The sequence below is a fragment of the Ranitomeya imitator genome, chromosome 1, assembly GCF_032444005.1.
Source record: "Ranitomeya imitator isolate aRanImi1 chromosome 1, aRanImi1.pri, whole genome shotgun sequence".
Classification (NCBI taxonomy): Eukaryota; Metazoa; Chordata; class Amphibia; order Anura; family Dendrobatidae; genus Ranitomeya; species Ranitomeya imitator.
Genome location: NC_091282.1, coordinates 733,858,306 through 733,877,205, shown reverse-complemented (window position 1 = coordinate 733,877,205; position 18,900 = coordinate 733,858,306). Strand labels below are relative to the sequence as shown.

The window sequence follows — 18,900 nt, the reverse complement described above, 5'->3', positions numbered from 1 at the left end:
AACCCTAATGGAAAAATGGAAATAAATACATTTTTTTAAATTTTTTAATTTATCCCTAACTAAGGGGGTGATGAAGGAGGGTTTGATTTACTTTTATAGCGGGTTTTTTAGCGGATTTTTATGATTGGCAGCCGTCACACACTGAAAGACGCTTTTTATTGCAAAAAATATTTTTTGCGTTACCACATTTTGAGAGCTATAATTTTTCCATATTTGAGTCCACAGAGTCATGTGAGGTCTTGTTTTTTGCGGGACGAGTTGACGTTTTTATTGGTAACATTTTCGGGCACGTGACATTTTTTGATCGCTTTTTATTCCGATTTTTGTGAGGCAGAATGACCAAAAACCAGCTATTCATGAATTTCTTTTGGGGGAGGCGTTTATACCGTTCCGCGTTTGGTAAAGTTGATAAAGCAGTTTTATTCTTCGGGTCAGTACGATTACAGCGATACCTCATTTATATCATTTTTTTATGTTTTGGCGCTTTTATACGATAAAAATTATTTTATAGAAAAAATAATTATTTTGCATCGCTTTATTCTGAGGACTATAACTTTTTTATTTTTTTGCTGATGATGCTGTATGGCAGCTCGTTTTTTGCGGGATAAGATGACGCTTTCAGGGGTACCATGGTTATTTATATCTATCTTATTGATCGTGTGTTATTTCACTTTTTGTTCGGCAGTATGATAATAAAGCGTTGTTTTTTGCCTCGTTTTTTTTTTTTTCTTACGGTGTTTACTGAAGGGGTTAACTAGTGGGACAGTTTTATAGGTTGGGTCGTTATGGACGCGGCGATACTAAATATGTGTACTTTTATTGTTTGTTTTTTTTAAATTTAGATAAAGAAATGTATTTATGGGAATAATATATATATATTTTCTTTATTTAGGAATTTTTTTTTTTTTACACATGCGGAAATTTTTTTAAAAACTTTTTTACTTTGTCCCAGGGGGGACATCACAGATCGTTGATCTGACAGTTTGCACAGCACTCTGTCAGATCACCGATCTGTCTAAGAGCACTGCAGGCTTACCAAGCACCTGCTCTGAGCAGGCACTTGGTAAGCCACCTCCCTTCCTGCAGGACCCGGATGCTGCGGCCATCTTGGATCCGGGCCTGCTACAGGGAAGGAGGTAAGGAGACCCTCGCAGCAACGCGATCACATCGCGTTGCTGCGGGGGTCTCAGGGAAGCCCGCAGGGGGCCCTCTCCCTGCGCGACGCTTCCCTATACCGCCGGCACACCGCGATCATGTTTGATTGCGGTGTGCTGGGGATTAATGTGCCGGGGCGGTCCGTGACCGCTCCTGGCACATAGTGCCGGATGTCAGCTGCGATAGGCAGCTGACACCCGGCCGCGCTCCCCCCGTAAGCGCGGCCGATCGCCCTGGACGTACTATTCCGTCCGTGGGAATTTAGGCCCACCCCACATAGACGGAATAGTACGTCCAATGACAGAAAGGGGTTAAGATTGGCGTGTTTAAGGCTCTAGCTACAAGGCAACTTTGGCCAAGATCAGTATAAGCCGCTGCTACATCTCAACATAATGCTGGTGAATGTAGTTGCAAAAACTCAAACCAAGTCTGATGTTTTTGTGTTTTGCTTGTCGTGGTACCCTAGGGGCGAAATAATCTCATACATGGCCTACTCAAAACAGAATGTCTGCAATAGATGTTAAAGGGAATGCAGGGCTTCTAATCAAGCATGAAAAAAACTCAAAAATATCTCTTATCTTGGAATAACCATTGAAGAACTAGCTACAAATAGAGTGATGATAGAGAGTATGTCAGACGTGTATGATTTAGTCTCGTCGCTCAATAAATGTGGAGTCTGTGTTCACAACTCCTCTTATTCTGTATATTGGTTAAAAAGGAGGAACATTTCTTTCAAATAACTAACTGTCCAGAAAATGGCTACTTTCAGATAGCCGGCTCAAGAGAAATAATTACCTAAGAGCTGTGTCTGAGCCTCTACAAATGAGTGTAATAATGGACCGCTGGCGACGGCTTCCATCAGCTGTGAGGAGCGTAATAAGTGTACAGCTTACTCAAAGAGCAAGGTCTGTCCTGCTCTATAGTGGCTCTGATAATATTGTATTACAAAGGTTTTGTCCCTCGGACAATTTTGAGTGTTCCTGATAGATTTTGTCATGTTGATTTCAGAAATGATTTCAGATTTTTCCGATCGTGTAAGGCTTTTGAGAAATGATACGAAACATTATAATATTCTGTTATAATTTTAAAAACTCATATATGAACTTTTTCTGAATTTTCCACTGAAATAACATAAATCGCTGATCTACACATATGCAAGCACTTACTATGCGAATTCCGCGCAGGCGCAGTGAATCATTCGGCTGACCATGTACAGAGCATACCACATCTCTTAGGCAGGGGAGGAATCAAAAGACAATACTGACATTACAGCAGGGGATCACAGAGGATTTCTTTTGTCAGGTAAAATATTTCACAGCTTTTAAACAATATTTTACCTCACAAAATGTATTCTCTGTGATCTCAGGAGAGCACAGACGGGAGAAGTCAGCACATGGGGAAAGAGAGTGGATACGTGGGTGAGCACATGCGGGAGAGAGATTCTCAACGTTGCAAAGCCTGCCCTCATCGGGCCTCCATCTAGTGACTGTCATATATGCGATTCGCCTGAATACTTTTCATTTTAAAAACTGTAGATTTATTTTGAAATGTTGCATCGGAGTCTCAACAGAAGTGATCATTTCTGCTACATATGCGGAGAATACGCAATGAAAGTGCAAAGAAGGAAATTACTCCACTTGTTAAGAAAGCATATGAACTATACTTTGAATGTTCAATTGGATATCATGAAAAACAGTGGGCACCTCATATATGCTGTGCATCTTGTTCTAGAAGCCTTAGAGCATGGCTGAATGGATCACGACTAGTGATGAGCGAGTGTACTCGTTGCTCGGGTTTTCCCGAGCATGCTCAGGTGACCTCCGAATATTTATGAATGCTCGGAGATTTAGTTTTCATCGTGACAGCTACTAGCCTGCTTGATTACATGTGCAGATTCCCTAGTAACCAGGCAACCCCCACATGTACTCAGCCTCGCTACTAGCTGTAAATATTTCAGCTGCCGCGATGAAAACTAAATCTCCAAGCAGTCATAAATATTCGGAGGTCACCTGAGCATGCTCGGGAAAACCCGAGCAACGAGTACACTCGCTCATCACTAATCACGACCTTCAATGCTGTTCGCTGTCCCAATGATATGGAGAGAGCAGAGAGATCATGTAACAGATTGCTACTTCTGCCTTACAAATGTAACAGGATATTCAGCAAAGAAAGAACAAGAAATCAATAGAATATCCTTATCTTCCTTCAGCTATAAGACCAGTGCCACATGATGAAAGTCTTTGTGTTCCAAAGCCGCCCAAAGTATGGACAATGGAGGACGACAAAGATGAACTAACAATGTTGAGGAAAATGAAACTGCTGCAGACCCAGACTTTGAGCCTTCTACACCTAATCCACATCTGTTCAGTCAAGCTGATCTGAGTGACTTGGTCCGAGATTTGAAATTGTCAAAGAGGCAGGCAGAATTATTGGGATCAAGGCTACAAGAACAGACAGAATCTCTTATTACCAGGAACAAGAGCATGTTTTTTGCAGTCATCAAGAAAACCTTAATCAATTTTTCAACCATGTCGACAGTTTAACCTTTTGCAACGACGTCTTAGGGTTGTTTAGTGCTCTTAGATGTGAACATGACCCGAAGGAATGGCGACTGACCATTGACTCATCAGTTTTAAGTCTGAAGGCTGTTTTACTAGACAACGGAAATATCTATCCTTCTATACCTATTGGACATGCCGTACACATGAAAGAAACGTATGAGAATATGGAGTTATTGTTGACCCACATTAATTATAGAAATTATAATTGGAACATATGTGGTGATCTAAAACTTGCTGCACTTCTTGGACTGCAGCTTGGATATACCAAGTATTGTTGTTTTGTGAGTGGGACAGTCGTGCACGAGAAATGCACTATTTCAGAAAGGACTGGCCACTCCGCAAAAACCTGGTTGCTAGACAGAAGAATGTGTAACATAATCCTCTTGTTGATCCAGCAAAGATATTTCTCCCTCCTTTGCATATTAAACTTGGGCTTATGAAGAATTTTGTCAAAGCAATCAACAAAGAATCGGAAGCCTTTTCTTACTTGCAACAGAAATTTCCAAGAATAAGTGATGCAAAGATTAAAGAAGGTACTTTTATTGGTCCACAGATCAGAGATATAATGAATGACAGTAGCTTTGATGGTCTTTTGCAAGGTGCTGAACAAGTGGCATGGTGAGCCTTTAAAGGGAACCTGTCACCCCCAAAATCGAAGGTGAACTAAGCCCACCGACATCAGGCGCTTATCTACAGCATTCTGTAATGCTGTAGATAAGCCCCCAATGTATCCTGAAAGATGAGAAAAAGATGTTAGATTATACTCACCTGAGGGGGCGGTCCGATCCGATGGGCATCGCAGTCTGGGACCTCCCATCTTCATAGAATGATATCCTCTTCTTGTCTTCACGCTGCGGCTCCGGCACAGGTGTACTTTGTCTGCCCTGTTGAGGGAAGAGCAAAGTACTGCAGTGTGCAGGTGCCGGACCTCTCTGACCTTTCCCTGCGCCTGCGCACTGCAGTACTTTGCTCTGCCCTCAACAGGGCAGACAAAGTACGCCTGTGCTGGAGCTGCGGCGTGAAGACAAGAAAAGGACGTCATCCTATGAAGATGGGAGGCCCCGGACCGGGACGCCCATCGGATCGGACCGCCCCCCAGGTGAGTATTATCTAACCTCTTTTTTTTATCTTTCAGGATACATCGGTGGCTTATCTACAGCATTACAGAGCAGGCGCCGGGAAGCCTCCAGGAGTGCACGTCAGATCGCTGATCTAACACAGTGCACAGCAAAGTGTCAAATCAGCAATCTTACACTATAACATGATGCCCACACACCCCCGCCCCCTACACCCCCCCGGACAATGTTATAGTGTAAAAAAAATATTCATATGTGGGGTACAGCGTCGGACTGGAGTACCTTGGGCCCACCAGAGAAAAATCATTCTTGGGGCCCACCATGCAGTTTAAAAATACCACCCAGGATAGATCCTATATACCACACCACACAGGAGAGCTGACAGATCCTCTATATACTACACCACACAGGACAGATCCTCTATATACTACACCACACAGGAGAGCTGACAGATCCTCTATATACTACACCACACAGGAGAGCTGACAGATCCTCTATATACTACACCACACAGGAGAGCTGACAGATCCTCTATATACTACACCACACAGGAGAGATCCTCTATATACTACACCACACAGGAGAGATCCTCTATATACTACACCACACAGGAGAGCTGACAGATCCTCTATATACCACACCACACAGGGGAGCTGACAGATCCTCTATATACCACACCACACAGGAGAGCGGACAGATCCTCTATATACTACACCACACAGGAGAGCTGACAGATCCTCTATATTCTACACAACACGGGAGAGGGGACAGATCCTCTATATACTACACCACACAGGAGAGCTGACAGATCCTTTATATACTACACCACACAGGAGAGCTGACAGATCCTCTATATACTACACCACACAGGAGAGATCCTCTATATACTACACCACACGGGAGAGCTGACAGATCCTCTATATACTACACCACACAGGAGAGCTGACAGATCCTCTATATACTACACCACACAGGAGAGCTGACAGATCCTCCATATACTACACCACACAGGAGAGCTGACAGATCCTCTATATACTACACCACACAGGAGAGCTGACAGATCCTCTATATACTACACCACATAGAAGAGCTGACAGATCCTCTATATACTACACCACACAGGAGAGCTGACAGATCCTCTATATACTACACCACTCAGGAGAGCTGACAGATCCTCTATATACTACACCACTCAGGAGAGCTGACAGATCCTCTATATAGTACACCACACAGGAGAGCTGACAGATCCTCTATACACTACACCACACAGGAGAGCTGACAGATCCTGTATATACTACACCACACAGGAGAGCTGACAGATCCTCTATATACTACACCACTCAGGAGAGCTGACAGATCCTCTATATACTACACCACACAGGAGAGATCCTCTATATACTACACCACACAGGAGAGATCCTCTATATACTACACCACACAGGAGAGCTGACAGATCCTCTATATACCACACCACACAGGGGAGCTGACAGATCCTCTATATACCACACCACACAGGAGAGCGGACAGATCCTCTATATACTACACCACACAGGAGAGCTGACAGATCCTCTATATTCTACACAACACGGGAGAGGGGACAGATCCTCTATATACTACACCACACAGGAGAGCTGACAGATCCTTTATATACTACACCACACAGGAGAGCTGACAGATCCTCTATATACTACACCACACAGGAGAGATCCTCTATATACTACACCACACGGGAGAGCTGACAGATCCTCTATATACTACACCACACAGGAGAGCTGACAGATCCTCTATATACTACACCACACAGGAGAGCTGACAGATCCTCTATATACTACACCACACAGGAGAGCTGACAGATCCTCCATATACTACACCACACAGGAGAGCTGACAGATCCTCTATATACTACACCACACAGGAGAGCTGACAGATCCTCCATATACTACACCACACAGGAGAGCTGACAGATCCTCTATATACTACACCACACAGGAGAGCTGACAGATCCTCTATATACTACACCACATAGAAGAGCTGACAGATCCTCTATATACTACACCACACAGGAGAGCTGACAGATCCTCTATATACTACACCACTCAGGAGAGCTGACAGATCCTCTATATACTACACCACTCAGGAGAGCTGACAGATCCTCTATATAGTACACCACACAGGAGAGCTGACAGATCCTCTATACACTACACCACACAGGAGAGCTGACAGATCCTGTATATACTACACCACACAGGAGAGCTGACAGATCCTCTATATACTACACCACTCAGGAGAGCTGACAGATCCTCTATATACTACACCACACAGGAGAGATCCTCTATATACTACACCACACAGGAGAGATCCTCTATATACTACACCACACAGGAGAGCTGACAGATCCTCTATATACCACACCACACAGGAGAGCTGACAGATCCTCTATATACTACACCACACAGGAGAGCTGACAGATCCTCTATATACTACACCACACAGGAGAGCTGACAGATCCTCTATATACTACACCACACAGGAGAGATCCTCTATATACTACACCACACGGGAGAGCTGACAGATCCTCTATATACTACACCACACAGGAGAGCTGACAGATCCTCTATATACCACACCACACAGGGGAGCTGACAGATCCTCTATATACCACACCACACAGGGGAGCTGACAGATCCTCTATATACCACACCACACAGGGGAGCTGACAGATCCTCTATATACTACACCACACAGGAGAGCTGACAGATCCTCTATATACTACACCACACAGGAGAGATCCTCTATATACTACACCACACGGGAGAGCTGACAGATCCTCTATATACTACACCACACAGGAGAGCTGACAGATCCTCTATATACTACACCACACAGGAGAGCTGACAGATCCTCTATATACTACACCACATAGAAGAGCTGACAGATCCTCTATATACTACACCACACAGGAGAGCTGACAGATCCTCTATATACTACACCACTCAGGAGAGCTGACAGATCCTCTATATACTACACCACTCAGGAGAGCTGACAGATCCTCTATACACTACACCACACAGGAGAGCTGACAGATCCTGTATATACTACACCACACAGGAGAGCTGACAGATCATCTATATACTACACCACACGGGAGAGCTGACAGATCCTCTATATACTACACCACATGGGAGAACTGACAGATCCTCTATATACTACACCACACAGGAGACCTGACATATCCTCTATATACTACACCACATGGGAGAACTGACAGATCCTCTATATACTACACCACACAGGAGAGCTGACAGATCCTCTATATACTACACCACACAGGAGAGCTGACAGATCCTCTATATACTACACCACACAGGAGAGCAGTAATGTAGGTCCAGTGTGTGTAGTAAAATACTTACTGGTGGCCATATTCCACTGCAATGAAGACACAAGCAACGACACAGCGGCAGAAGACGGCGACTGCTGCGTATTTTATTACACACAGGGAAGCTTTCTGTTGGGGGCGAGACATTGTTTTTATTAGTACGATTTTGGGATAGATGTAATGTTTTCATCATTTGTTATAGCTTTTTTTGTGGAATTGTGGCGAACAGAAAAAAGGACATTTGTTTCTTTTTACGGTGTTTTCTGATCAAGTTAATTGTTTTTATAGTTTAATCGATCGGACTTTCACTTTTCTGAACCTAGCAATGCCAAATATTTGTTGTTTTTTATTTTTAAAATATATTTATTTTCAAGGGGATAAAAAGAGTGATTTGAACTTTTAGGAATTTTTTTATTTTCTTTTTACCTTTTACTGGTACAGTTAGCCCCCTTAGGCTATGTGCACACGTTGCGGATTCTCTGCGGATCCGCAGCGTTTTTTGCAGTGCAGAAACGCTGCAGATCCGCAATTGATTTACAGTACAATGTAAATCAATGAGAAAAAAAAAATGTTGTGCACACTTTGTGGAAAATCCACTGCGGGAACGCTGCGGTTTAAAAGAAGTAGCATGTCCCTTCTTTTTTGTGAACCTGCAGCGTTTTTGTACCCATTCCATTATAGAAAACCGCAGGGGTAAAAACCGCAGCAAATCCGCAAGAAAACCACAGCAAAAACGCACAAAAAACGCGACAAATCCACAGGTGCGTTTTCTGCCAGGAGAGGCAGAATCCGTACCAGAAATTCCTAAGCCTAATCCGTAACATGTGCACATAGCCTTAGAGGACATGAAGATGCGATCATCCGATCGCATGTGCTATTATATACAGTGATGCCACAGCATCCCTGCATATAGAAGAAATTATGGTCTCCTTTAAAGCTCGGCTTCAGGAAGAAGACCACTAGCTGTCATTAAAACCCATCGGCGACCCACGATCACCTCATGGGCACCAATGGGTGAGAGAATGATACGCACGCATGCTGGCATGTGTTATATGCTGCAGTCAGAGATTGACACTGGCATTTAACACGCGCCATACATGTAAGGCTGATGTCGTAAGGGTGTTAATCACCTGAGGACCCCCTTCACCACTGTGTCACCCAGTATCCTATGGGCCCCCTCCCCCACTGTTTCACCTCTAATTTCCTGTGGGCCTGCTCAGAGAGTGAAAGGGGAGCCACAGTAAGGCTATGTGCACATGATGCGAATTTTGCTGCGGATCCGCAGAGTTTCCGCAGCTGCGGGTCAGCAGCAGTTTCCCATGCGTTTACAGTACCATGTAAACCTATGGGAAACAGAAAACGCTGTGCACATGCTGCGGAAAAAAACGTGCAAAAACGCAGCAGTTTACATTTCGCAGCATGTCACTTCTTTCTGCGTTTTCCACAGCAGTTTTACAACTGCCCTTATGGAAAACCGCAGTTGTAAAACCGCAGTGGAAAACGCAGAAAAATCGCGGTAAATCCGCCATAAATCCGCAGCGGTTTATCACTGCGGATTTATCAAATCCGCTGCAGAAAAATCCGCGGTGGACCCAGAATACGTGTGCACATAGCCTAAAATAGAGGTGGTTGACACAATGGGGGATGGGGCCCACAAGAAAATTAGAATATCACTGTGGGCCCCCTCCCCTGTGTCACCTATAGGATGCATGGGGCCCCCTCCCCTAACTGCCTCTGTGGCCGGAGATCTAGTCAGGGTGCAGCCATCATAACTATTTATGTACTTACAGTCACACTGACTGCAGCCATCAGACTCCCTCTGCTCCACTGCTGCTTGGGTAGTAGGACTCCTGAGTCCTGACCAATCACAGCACAGCTCCTTGCCTGAGCTGTGCTGTGAGCTCACACAAAGAAAACTAACGCTGATTGGCTGAATTGCAGCCAATCAGCGTTCACACTGCTGCCCAGTGCTTTGTAGAAGAGGAGCAGGGATACGCAACACAGGAAACAGGTGACTGCGGCCGGTCAGCTGTTGTGTGCTCTCAGCCTCACAGTCAGCTGTTCCTCTGACTGTGCTGGCTGAAGTGAGGGTCCGCACACAGCAGCTCTCCTGGCAGAGGAATGGCAGCGACAGCAGGTGATGTGAAGGAGCTACTCCTGCACTTCCTATCACCTGTGCAGTCTGCCAGCCGCTGCCGGCTATATAATGTGCGCACTGCTGGTGCACCCTACGAGCATGCAGGGCAAGCACAAATAAGGGAGGCAGGAGCTGGGGGCGGGGCCCACCGGAGGATTCTCCGGTGTCCCGGTGCCCCAGTCCGACCCTGGTGGGGTAGCATGGTGGCGCAGTGGTTAGCACTGCAGCGCTGGAGTCCTGGGTTCTAATCCCACCCTGGACAACATCTGCAAAGAGTTTGTATGTTCTCTCCGTGTTTGCGTGGGTTTCCTCCGGGTACTCCGGTTTCCTCCCACATTCCAAAGACATACTGATAGGGAATTTAGATTGTGAGCCACATCGGGGACAGCGATGATAATGTGTGCAAACTGTAAAGCGCTGCGGAATATGTTAGCGCTATATAAAAATAAAGATTATTATTATATGTGTAAAAAAAAATTAAAAAAAATTCCTAAAAAAAAAAATAAATACATTTCTTTATCTAAATAAAAAAAATAAATAAAAGAACACATATTTGGTATCGCCATGTCCGTAACGACCCGACCTATAAAAATGTCCCACTAGTTAACCCCTTCAGTGAACACCGTAAAAAAACAAAACAAAAAAAAAACGAGGCAAAAAACAACGCTTTATTATCACACTGCCGAACAAAAAGTGGAATAACACGTGATCAAAAAGACGGATATAAATAAGCATGGTACCGCTGAAAACATCATCTTGTCCCGCAAAAAACGAGCCGCCATACAGCAACATCAGCAAAAAAATAAAAAAGTTATAGTCAGAATAAAGCGATGCAAAAATAATTATTTTTTCTATAAAATAGTTTTTATAGTATAAAAGCACCAAAACATAAAAAAAATATATAAATGAGGTATCGCTGTAATCATACTGACCCGAAGAATAAAACTGCTTTATCCATTTTACCAAATGCGGAACGGTATAAACACCCCCCCAAAAGAAATTCATGAATAGCTGGTTTTTGTTCATTCTGCCTCACAAAAATCGAATAAAAAGCGATCAAAAATGTCACGTGCCCGAAAATGTTACCAATAAAAACGTCAACTCGTCCCGCAAAAAACAAAACCAAACATGACTCTGTGGACCAAAATATGGAAAAATTATAGCTCTCAAAATGTGATAACGCAAAAAATATTTTTTTGCAATAAAAAGCGTCTTAGTGTGTGACAGCTGCCAATCATAATAATCCGCTAAAAACCCCGCTATAAAAGTAAATCAAACCCCCCTTCATCACACCCTTAGTTAGGGAAAAATAAAAAAAATGTATTTATTTCTATTTTCCCATTAGGGCTAGGGTTAGGGTTGGGGCTAGGGTTAGAGTTAAGGCTACAGTTAGGGTTGGGGCTAAAGTTACTGTTAGGGTTTGGATTACATTTACGGTTGGGAATAGGGTTGGGATTAGGGTTAGGGGTGTGTCTGGGTTAGAGGTGTGGTTAGGGTTACCGTTGGGATTAGGGTTAGGGGTGTGTTTGGATTAGGGTTTCGGTTATAATTGGGGGGTTTCCACTGTTTAGGCACATCAGGGGCTCTCCAAACGCGACATGGCGTCCGATCTCAATTCCAGCCAAAGTAAAACAGTGCTCCTTCCGTTCCAATCACTCCTGTGCACCCAAACAGGGGTTTACCCAAACATATAGGGTATCAGCATACTCAGGACACATTGGACAACAACTTTTGGGGTTCAATTTCTCCTGTAACCCTTGGGAAAATACAAAACTGGGGGCTAAAAAATTATTTTTGTGGAAATTTTTTTTTATTTTCACGGCTCTGCGTTATAAACTGTAGTGAAACACTTGGGGGTTCAAAGTTCTCACAACACACCTAGATAAGTTCCTTGGGGGGGGGGGTCTAGTTTCCAATATGGGGTCACTTGTGGGGGGTTTCTACTGTTTAGGTACATTAGTGGCTCTGCAAACGCAATGTGATGCCTGCAGACCATTCTATCTAAGTCTGCATTACAAATGGCGCTCCTTCCCTTCCGAGCTCTCGCATGCGCTCAAACGGTGGTTCCCCTCCACATATGGGCTATCAGCGTACTCAGGACAAATTGGACAACAACTTTTTAGGGTCTAATTTCAACTGTTACCCTTGGGAAAATACAAAACTGGGGGCTAAAAAATAATTTTTGTGGGAAAAAAAAGAATTTTTATTTTCACGGCTCTGCGTTATAAACTGTAGTGAAACACTTGGGGGTTCAAAGCTCTCACAACACATTTAGAGGAGTTCCTTAGGGGGTCTACTTTCCAAAATGGTGTCTGTTGTGAATTCTGTGGCAGAGCTCCCTCCTGTGGTCACAAGTGGTACTTCGGCTGATTCTCTCTGGGAGCTTCCGTTTGTGGAGGAAAGTGGTACTGCGGCTTCTGAGTTTCCTCCCTCAGGTGATCTGGTGAGGTCGTTAGGTGCTTCTCTACTTAACTCCACCTAATGCTTTGATCCATGCTTCCTGTCAATGTTCCAGTGTTGGATTTGCTTTTCCCTGGATCATTCCTGTGGCCTGCTGCTCTGCATAGCTAAGTTCTTCTTTGCTATTTGTTTGCTATTTTTTCTGTCCAGCTTGTCTAATTGTTTTGCTGGAAGCTCTGGGACGCAAAGGGTGTACCTCCGTGCCGTTAGTTTGGTTCGGAGGGTCTTTTTGCCCCCTTTGCGTGGTTTTCTTTAGGGTTTTGTGTAGACCGCAAAGTTATCTTTCCTATCCTCGCTCTCTTAAGAAAGTCGGGCCTCACTTTGCTGAATCTATTTCATCCCTACGTTTGTCTTTTCATCTTAACTCACAGTCATTATATGTGGGGGGCTGCCTTTTCCTTTGGGGGTATTTCTCTGAGGCAAGGTAGGCTTATTTTCTATCTTCAGGCTAGTTAGTTTCTCAGGCTGTGCCGAATTGCATAGGCAGAGTTAGGCGCAATCCACGGCTGCCTCTAGTGTTGTTTGGAGAGGATTAGGGATTGCGGTCTGCAGAGTTCCCACGTCTCAGAGCTCGTTCTATTATTTTGGGTTATTGTCAGATCACTGTATGTGCTCTGACCGCTATGTCCATTGTGATACTGAATTGCCTATCACAACAGGTGTCACTTGTGGGGGGGTTTCAATGTTTAGGCACATCAGGGGCTCTCCAAACGCAACATGGCATCCCATCTCAATTCCAGTCAATTTTGCATTGAAAAGTCAAATGGCGCTCCTTCGCTTCTGAGCTCAGCCATGCGCCCAAACAGTGGTTTACCCCCACATATGAGGTATCGGCGTACTCAGGACAAATTGTACAACAACTTTTGGGGTCCATTTTCTCCTGTTACACCTGGGTAAAATAAAACAAATTGGAGCTGAAGTAAATTTTTTGTGAAAAAAAAGTTAAATGTTAATTTTTATTTAAACATTCCAAAAATTCCTGTGAAACACCTGAAGGGTTAATAAACTTCTTGAATGTGGTTTTGAGCACATTGAGGGGTGCAGTTTTTAGAATGGTGTCACACTTGGTTATTTTCTATCATATAGACCCCTCAAAATGACTTCAAATGAGCTGTGGTCCCTAAAAAAAAATGGTGTTGTAAAAATGAGAAATTGCTGGTCAACTTTTAACCCTTATATCTCCCTAACAAAAACAAATTTTGGTTCCAAAATCGTGCTGATGTAAAGTAGACATGTGGGAAATGTTACTTATTAAGTATTTTGTGTGACATATCTCTGTGATTTAATTGTATAAAAATTCAAAGTTGGAAAATTGCGATATTTCAAAATTTTCGCCAAATTTCCGTTTTTTTCACAAATAAACGCAGGTAATATCAAATAAGTTTTACCACTAACATGAAGTACAATATGTCACGAGAAAACAATGTCAGAATCACTGGGATCCGTTGAAGCGTTCCAGAGTTATAACCTCATAAAGGGACAGTGGTTAGAATTGTAAAAATTGGCCCGGTCATTAACGTGCAAACCACCCTTGGGGGTAAAGGGGATAATATTTTTAAACACATTTTTTTTTGCCATGCTTCAATAGCCTCCATGGGAGGCTAGAAGCATGCACTACACAATCGCCTCTGCTACATAGAGGTGAAGCACAGATCACCTCTATGTCGCAGAAATGCAGTATTGCTTTGAGCGCTGATCACAGGGTGGCGCTCAAAGCAATCAGCCATCAACAACTATAGAGGTCTCAAGGAGACCTCTGATTGTCATGCCGATGCACCGCCGATCATGTGATGGGGGTCAGCGGTGCGAGCGCTTCAGGCCGCTGAGTTTGACAGCGGCATTTAACTGGTTAATGGGCGCGGGCCCACTTGCACCCATTGCGGGCACATGTCAGCTGTTTATAACAGCTGACATGTCGCGGCTCACCGCCGAAGCCCACCTCAAAGTGGGGGAGTCTGCCAGCTGACGTACTATCCCGTCAGCTGGCAGAAAGGGGTTGAAAGAGACAAACAAAAAAAAATTAAGATTCTGAAAATGTATGCATTTGGTAGCTAAATAGTGCTGAAAAGTTTCTAGCTTCCTAGTTCAGAACTGCAGGGACTCCTTATACCTTAGTAAAGCCTCTTTGCAGTAAACTCTGCTGCATTTATGATAATCCTAATCTGCATTCATAATTTTTTAGCTGTTTTCAGTACTTTTTCTTGTTGCTGAAGAGTCACCAAATATTTGGTGGTAATTTATAAGGGCAGTTTCTACCTATAGACATTAAATTTTAACAAAAACTTTTTAGTGCTTTTTTTTTTTTTATAAATCGTCTTTATTGAACAAAAAACAGAGTACAAACATTGTTCAAAAGCAACAGAAAAGATTCGACAAATTAAATTTTACTGTACTTTTAAATATTAGACAGTGTATTATAACTATAACCAACTTCCCGTCCCCACCCATCCCCAGGCACACACATGCATCTTTATAGAATTTTAGTGCATTTTTAATAAAGATTTTATATCAGTACAAAAGTGATCTAGAAGTGGTTGTCAGATGTAGATAACAAAAAAAAGGAATTCAAAGAGTGAATGTAGGGAAAAGTTTTAACTAGTGAATTTAAACAACAGGCAATCAGCGGCGCACATTTATGGCAAGGTGATACTAGGTCTCGGCTGATACATACTGATCACACATCCTTAGGATAGGTCATCAATATCAGAAAGATGGCGGTCCAACATTCGGCACCCCCACAGCTTCATACATAGTGTAGTGGCCGTTCTGAAGTACAGCAGTTTAGCTCCTATTGAAGTGAAGTGATCTGAGCTGTCAATATTAAAGGGAACCTGTCACCCCGAAAATCGCGGGTGATGTAAGCCCACCGGCATCAGGGCGGTCCCGCTGCTGGTCAGGTCGGATGGGCGTCTCTGGTCCGCTGCGGCGCCTCCCATCTTCATTACAAGACGTCCTCTTCTGATCTTCAGCTACGGCTCCGGCGCAGGCGTATTTTGCTCTGCCCTGTTGAGGGCAGACAAAGTACTGCAGTACGCAGGCGCCGGGCCTCTGACCTTTCCGGCGCCTGCGCACTGCAGTACTATCCTCTGCCCTCAACAGGGCAGACAATGTATGCCTGTGCCGGAGCCGTGGCTGAAGATCAAAAGAGGACGTCTTGTAATGAAGATGGGAGGTGCCGGAGCGGACCGGAGACGCCCATCCGACCTGACCAGCAGCAGGACCGCCCCTGGGTGAGTATAATATAACGTCTTTTTCTCCATTTTCAGGTAACATCGGGGGCTTATCTACAGCATTACAGAATGCTGCAGATAAGCCCCTGATGTCAGTGGGCTTACCTCACCCACGATTTTCGGGGTGACAGGTTCCCTTTAAAGTGATATTCTCAAGTTTTTAAATGTCTTTAATTAGACATGAAAATAAGCAAGTTTGCAATTGACTTGCTTTTTCTATCTGCTGTCATTCTCTTGGTGTGAGAGCTTTAATCTTACATAGCGTACAGCTTGTTTGCATGGAGCTGGGCCACTAGTGCGTGTCCATATTTTAGCCAAGAATGCACAGTAGTTACAACCAAACAATGAGAGGAGTAAACAAACCAACCATCCTCTCTCCAGCCCTTTCATTTCTATACACCTCTCAGCCCCTGACAATCTTCTGCTATGAATCTTGCAAAATCACCAGCTAGAAGCTTTCAGAACAGGTCTGCTAATAACGGCTCTCATTGACCAGAGTTGTGTGCTTGTTCAGTTACCTGTTATTTGCATGTGTAAATACATGGCAATGTAGACTCCAGCACAAACCACTGAATGTGTTTCAGCAGCACTTGTGATGGGCTTTATAGCTCTACTAACACAAATTCTACTAATCACCAGAACTGTCCCTCAAGAAGGAGAGTCCACCCTGCCAGAAACCAGGAAGTAAGGAGACTGCATTGCTCCGAGCTGCTCAAGAGGCAACTTGAGATTGATATTGGGTTAATTCACCAAAGAAACACAACAAAGAACGGAGCCCATAAAATCTAGATATTTATGTTTGAGGGACATGAATGACTTTCATTTCATGAGGCCAAAACATATAAATAAATTATATTACACAAATTGATATAGAATTGAATATATATACAAATATACAGTATAGAGCAATGGCTGTATGCATGTGGTATGTAGAATATTATGCGGCGGAAGGTTAGGAGCAATTGTCTCAACAGAACCGCTCACGGTCTTACATCCGGTTTTGACGAACTGTCCCATTTCCAAGCAACCTGCAACATAAAATTTGCAAGATAATAAATAATAATTATATCTAATACATCTAAAATGTCTCCAAAAGTAGTTCTCTTAAAGAAGTTCTCAAACTTTAATAATGATGTGATCGGTAGGACTTTGAGAACCAGCGCTCCCATGATCGATAAATTGGCAGGGGTGCACTGGACGTGACAGAGCGCAGTACATTGTGTCGTGATAGTTAATGGTACTACAAGATCGCACCCAAACAAATGAATGGTTGACAGTTAGCGGAGAGAAAGCTTATAGAAAACCAGAGATCCAGCTGTTGAGGACAGAATACGGACCTTGTGAAACCAACCTAATGTAGCCATCAGACGTTAAACCCATTAATGTGTCCGTGGACTTACTCGAACCTTTTATTACAACTCATTTTACTAGAGAAGGCTGTAATTTCCCCCATGTTACACAGTAAACACTGTAATAACCCACAGTCAATGACTAAATGGCAGTAAAGATGTGTCAAGGTAGCAGAAAAGAGCCTGCACTATTACTTTTAGGGAACCATGCAATTACGTGTGAGACTACAGAATTACTACAGTGACTATCAGATGGCCCTGCAATTGCCATTTTCCCCTTATCTAAACTGTTTGCTATGAACTGCACTAAAAAAATTTTTTTTCTAACTATAGTCATGACAATCCACAAATTATAACACTATATGTTACATCCTGATAAACACGACTCACCTCAATGAGACAAGTGTACAGTGGTATAGAATGAAATCCCTACTGGCCATACACTTGGCCAAGTTGAATGTGCATGTGTAAAGGGGACCGATGGCGAATGTAAATGGTACCTAACGTCAACTGCATATGGAAGATTTTGGAAAATTGTGGTCCACATCTGTCCCTCTGGCTGTTCCAGTCCGCACCATGCTCTTCCCCGCCCCCAGCCATTTGCCGTCGCTCGCTGTCACCGCTATCTGCATTTTCAAGATGCAGAGAGCGGTTAATATATTGGTGGAGGATGGGGCCGCCAGCTCCATCTTCCTCCAATCAGTATAAGGCAGGAAACGCGATGACATTTCATCGCACTGCTGCTGAGACTCTGTGCACAGGAGGCGAGGTGAGTTTGTAGTGTTTTTCTTTCATGTGTGTGGGACATTTGTATGTATACATAGAGGATATGTGGTGCTCACATTGTATATATGGAGGCTATGTGGGGCTCACACTGTACATATGGGGGCTATGAGGGCCTCACACTGTATATATGGGGTTATGTGGGTCTCACACTATGTAAAGGCTAGAATTTGCATAACTAATCATATGCTAAATAGTTGCAAGTCACATTCATGTATGAGATAGCCAAGATGATTGTCTAGAAAATGATGGTGGTCTCACGTTCTAAGCAGTAGTGGATAGTGAAATAGAGCCTGAAAGTCAAAAGTTCAGGACATTATTACCCTTTTGCTTGTCAGTGTGCACTGTGTTCCAAATTATTATGCAGATTGGATTTAAGTGTCATAAAGATTTAATTGTTTTGTTTCTCAAATAAACTCATGGATGGTATTGGGTCTCAGGGCTCAATGGATCACTGAAATCAATCTTAAACACATGTGATAATTAGTTTTCCAGATGATTCTAATGAAAGGAAAACTACTTAAAAATGATGTTCCACATTATTAAGTAGGCCACAGTTTTCAAGTGACATGGGAAAGAAAAAGGATCTCTCTGCTGCCGAAAAGCATCAAATACTGCAATGCCTTGGTCAAAGGATGAAAACATTAGATATTTCCCGAAAACTTAAGCGTGAACATTGTACGGTTAAGAGATTTGTGGCTGAATCTTACCACAGACGTGTTCGTGCTGATAAAGGCATAATGAGGAAGGTTTCTGCCAGGCAAGTTCATCGG

At 43.4% G+C, this 18,900-nt stretch overlaps 1 protein-coding gene across 1 annotated transcript in view; it reads right to left on the bottom strand.

The window, feature by feature from the left end:
- Positions 1 to 16,000: 16,000 nt before the first annotated feature.
- The window catches only part of LRRC9 (leucine rich repeat containing 9), a 188,371-nt gene continuing 185,471 nt past the window's right edge, over positions 16,001 to 18,900 (bottom strand). The window contains exon 33 of the mRNA XM_069733499.1: positions 16,001 to 17,023. Within this exon, the coding sequence (XP_069589600.1) occupies positions 16,984 to 17,023 (40 nt within the window). The 3' untranslated portion in view covers positions 16,001 to 16,983. The remainder of the gene's footprint in view (positions 17,024 to 18,900) is intronic.